General features: G+C 37.6%; 1 protein-coding gene across 1 annotated transcript; it reads left to right on the forward strand.

Annotated features, from left to right (window-relative positions):
* On the forward strand, positions 1-4,139 carry LOC109187884 (phosphoglycolate phosphatase 1B, chloroplastic-like). The gene is made up of 11 exons (XM_019338267.1): positions 1-310; positions 1,368-1,435; positions 1,572-1,664; positions 1,732-1,803; positions 2,239-2,310; positions 2,638-2,697; positions 2,818-2,870; positions 3,112-3,209; positions 3,375-3,474; positions 3,580-3,683; positions 3,770-4,139. Exons 1-11 carry the CDS (start codon positions 73-75, stop codon positions 3,874-3,876), a joined length of 1,065 nt encoding a protein of 354 aa, XP_019193812.1. The 5' UTR covers positions 1-72; the 3' UTR covers positions 3,877-4,139.
* Positions 4,140-4,400: the final 261 nt, after the last annotated feature.

A 4,400-nucleotide genomic window follows, 5' to 3' on the forward strand; every position in this document is an offset into this window, starting at 1 on the left:
AGATGTCAGGAGCGAACGAGAAAATTATTAGGGAGAAAAGAAAAGGAAGAAAAGGAGAAAAGACACCCAAAAATGCAGTGCAGCAGAGTGACAGTCTCTGTTTCTCTTACACCTCCTTCTTCTTCCTCTGGCTGCTGCAATCCCAAAACCTTCTCCTTAAACCCACTGCCATTTAGGCCCGCAGCAATCCGCTGGAAATCCTCTTTTCGGAATATGAATTCGAGAATGAAGGTTTCGGCTTCCGCCCAGCCCCTCACGAATGCCGAGCAACTCATCGATTCCGTCGAGACCTTCATCTTTGATTGCGATGGTAATCTCCGCCAAACTCCCATTTCTTCGTGACCCTATTTTGTTTCTGCTCTGCGCATTTGTTATTCTGCTTATGTAACAGTAAATGCTTGAAATTATTAATGTATGCTTTCCGATCCGATGATGATAGCGTACTAGCTCGATCCTAGCACTCCACGTAAAAAAATAAAAATTAGCTGGTTAAGCCCCGCGGGTAACTAGGTTGGTTCTACCTAGCACTTTGATTTAGTGAGAACTTGACCAATCCGAGTAGATGAAGACTCCTCTGCATACAGCTCTCAAAATGGGCTTTGCTATATAGGTAGGGGGTGGGAGGTCAGCCAAAGAGCGAGCCTCGGAGGGTATTGACAGTTTTACTTGTGCTAACTGCTAATATCATGGACCAGAGTTCACAATGTGTATGTATCTTATGATGTAAGTTTTTGTGTCTTGTTTTATGAAATTCTTAATGTACTTTAAGAGTATGAATTCTGTACCTGAAACAAATTAGTAATTGTGTTTTCTGTTATGAATTTTTGTGTCTTGTGATTATGAAATTTTACCTGTGAATACAAATTATGTACCTAAATTAGATTTGAAAAATAAGTACATATATAACATGTGTATGTGTCTTGTGGTATGAATTCTGTACCTCGTCGTTTTGATCCAGGATCCATAATGTTATGTGGAGTTGTGGACCCTGGTCCATGTTATAAATTGCCAAACTATGTACTGAGTACTTACAAGACGACTCGTAATTTACCTTTTCTAGCAGCTCTGAGGCTTAGGATTAGTTTGGTGTAAAGATACCTAATGTATTAAAAAAAATGGTTAAAGTAGTAATTCTTGAAAACAATTAGGATTTATAACCTCCCTAGTGAATTTATGAATGATTTTGAGCATAAAGACAGCTTATTGCTGAAAATTCGCATATTAGTGCTTTATGCTGTTACTAGGGAGTGTTGAGCAAATAATGTATAAAATATAAATGTTTAGTTCAAGTATCAGCTGAGGCGGTTTTAGTTGAGAGGGTACACCTATTGGTTGTGGGTTTATCATTTCTGTACTGTATCTTACAGGAGTTATATGGAAGGGAGATAAACTGATCAGTGGGGTTCCCGAAACTCTGGACATGCTGAGGGCAAAGGTCAGCAATTTCTTTACAATGAAGACTATATCAGGCTTAGCATTGGATTGACTGTTACTTTAATTTGTTGTATCCTTAAAAGAAAGTTGTTTTCTCTTCACTGTTCACTTGCTTTTCGTGTTCTTTCGTTCTTCAGGGAAAGAGATTAGTTTTTGTCACCAACAACTCGACAAAATCTAGGAAGCAATACGGGAAAAAATTTGAGACGCTTGGCCTTAGTGTCACTGAGGTCTGTCTAGACTCTTTTTTATCAGAACTTTTATGGTCAGTTATTTAAAGTGTTTTCCCCATGTCAGGAAGAAATTTTTGCATCATCATTTGCTGCTGCGGCGTACTTGAAGTCCATTGATTTCCCCAAAGATAAAAAGGTACGCTGGATAGGTATTTGTACATTGTTAGCACATGCATACTAAGTAAGTGCGATGACTTTTGCCAGTAAGAATAGGCAGTGATATAGTATCTTGACCTACACTGTATATTTAACCTATGTTAGTTCTGGTGAACTCTAATTTCTTTTCTTAAGCACACGTGTTCTCGTACAATACTTTTGCTGCCCTGAACATTTTTTTCGATTTCATATAGAATCATTACTACCACCACGATTCTTGAAAATTTTGAGGACTTAGAGGTTTTGTACTGTTTTCCTTTTCTTTCTTTTTTGTAGCTCTCTTACTTTCTAGTGTCATGTGAATAGACTTAGATAGTGCAGTCTGTATAATGTTTGTTAAGCTGCTAAGATTCCTTGTAGTTTTGCATTATTAATTCCCAGTTGGCTAAGACTTGAACTTGCGTTTGTTTTTAAGGTTTACGTGATTGGTGAGGATGGAATATTGAAGGAGCTCGAGTTAGCTGGGTTTCAGTATATTGGGGGCCCGGTATGTCAAAATATCAACAATTTTCACGTCACTCCACAATTATCTCTAGTATACACATTGTTTCTGACATGTTATATGTTTCCCAATTCCAATAAATGGTCAATAAGTGAACACCGTCACTTTTGCCAGATTGTCATATCTGCAGAAATACTAGACTGCAAGTTTAGTTACTTTTGTGGATTTTGGTTCTTTAGATTGCTAAAGGTTTATTCAACCATATGCCTTCTTCTGTTGATTCTTGAGACCTCGTATTCATCTTGGCCTTTACTTGATAACTTGTTTATTTTCAACTCCTGTCTTAGCTTATTTGCATATCATCTCATGCAGGCAGATGGCGATAAAAAGATAGAACTGAAACCTGGATTTTTGATGGAGCATGATGAGGATGTAAGGATATATTATTCCTCACTTCTAGTTTAACGTTTTTGTTATGGATTAAGCAAAAAGCTATTGTAACGCAACTCTATAAATGCACTTGTACTGAAAGCTCTGTCAATCTCCATTCAGGTCGGGGCAGTTGTCGTTGGATTTGATCGTTATTTCAATTACTACAAAGTTCAGTAAGTTTCCCTGTATTTTATCCTCCTGACACAACTGATCGTTGCAGCTAGCCTGCTTAACTAGTAGAATTTATTACTGAAAAGATCAAATTGAAAAATGCCAAATACCCGAAAGTATTCAAACTTCATCTCTGTGTATGTCCTTAGTTTTTTAGAGGCCCGTTGTTTCTGTATCTCTAACAATCTCTTTCTGTTTTGTGTTTCTCGTGCTTAATCCATAACTTTGGTTTCCATCATCAAGGTACGGAACTCTGTGTATACGTGAAAACCCGGGGTGTCTTTTCATTGCAACAAACCGTGATGCTGTCACTCATCTAACGGATGCTCAAGAATGGGCAGGTTTTGTTTTCTGAACCCTTAGCTAGCTTGTTCAATATCTTAACAAAATATTAAGTTGGTAGTAGCAGCTATTTAATTGTGATTTGGAGCACAAATAGGAGTGTTAAATGCTCATCGATCCTCGAGAGTTTCTGTGATTGCATATCGTTACGTTGCTTGTTTCAGGTGGTGGCTCAATGGTTGGTGCCCTAGTAGGATCAACACAGCGTGAGCCTCTGGTTGTAGGGAAGCCTTCAACTTTCATGATGGACTACTTAGCAAACGAGTATGATCCCAAATAATCCAAATATAATATAATGCGTTATCTTGTAACTCTCGATCTTCTCTCTCGATATCTTACTCGTCTTCAATTCATTGGAACCCATAACAGATTCAACATCCAGAAATCCCAGATATGCATGGTTGGTGACAGGCTCGACACCGACATACTTTTCGGCCAAAATGGTGGATGCAAAACTCTTCTTGTTCTCTCAGGTAATAACCAAAGTGCAAATTCATCTTCATTTTGATTCTCAATCAGTACATAGCCATTAACCAGGTAGTTTCAACTGTGTTTCCAGGTGTGACGAGTTTATCAACCCTTCAAGATTCCAAAAACAAAATACAGCCAGACTTTTACACCAACAAGATATCAGATTTTCTTTCTCTGAATGCTGCCACAGTTTAGGTTAACAGTCAAGTCATCACCATGGCCTACCACTATATCTTTCTCTGTACTACTAAACCATTCATTAGTCATTACTCCTTGTACATCATCCATCTATCAATCTCCATTTTTTGTTGAGCAGAAGGTTGGAGATTGATAATTAGACATTGCATACAAAGGGAGTTATGTTGCAATTCAATTTGTAAAGAAAAGGCCTACTATGAACCACTCCATTTTTATCATATTTAAGTATAATCAAGTAATATAACAATTATTATTAGATAGACTTTAGATTTTACGTTTGTATGTTTTTTAAATTATTATATATATGTTGGGACCATGGGACACTGACAGTTGTTATATTATAGACCGCGGTGCATAATTGATTATGCACCGCGGTTCATATACGGCGCCGTTTCTTTAAGTAAAGAAACGGCCCGCCGTTAGAGTTAACGGAGTCCGTTTGTTTGGTGTATTAAACACCAACTGACACTACAGTATATCCAAACCGACACTGCAGTTATATCAAAATGATACTGTAGTTA

The sequence above is a fragment of the Ipomoea nil genome, unplaced genomic scaffold (assembly GCF_001879475.1).
Source record: "Ipomoea nil cultivar Tokyo-kokei standard unplaced genomic scaffold, Asagao_1.1 scaffold1421, whole genome shotgun sequence".
NCBI lineage: Eukaryota > Viridiplantae > Streptophyta > Magnoliopsida > Solanales > Convolvulaceae > Ipomoea > Ipomoea nil.

Bases quoted from the DNA above. Each gene is read 5' to 3' on its own strand.
- LOC109187884 (XM_019338267.1), top strand. From the start codon at position 73: ATGCAGTGCAGCAGAGTGACAGTCTCTGTTTCTCTTACACCTCCTTCT. The intron at 3,210-3,374 runs GTTTTGTTTTCT...TGCTTGTTTCAG, and splicing joins GGATGCTCAAGAATGGGCAG to GTGGTGGCTCAATGGTTGGT. The intron at 3,475-3,579 runs GTATGATCCCAA...AACCCATAACAG, and splicing joins ATGGACTACTTAGCAAACGA to ATTCAACATCCAGAAATCCC.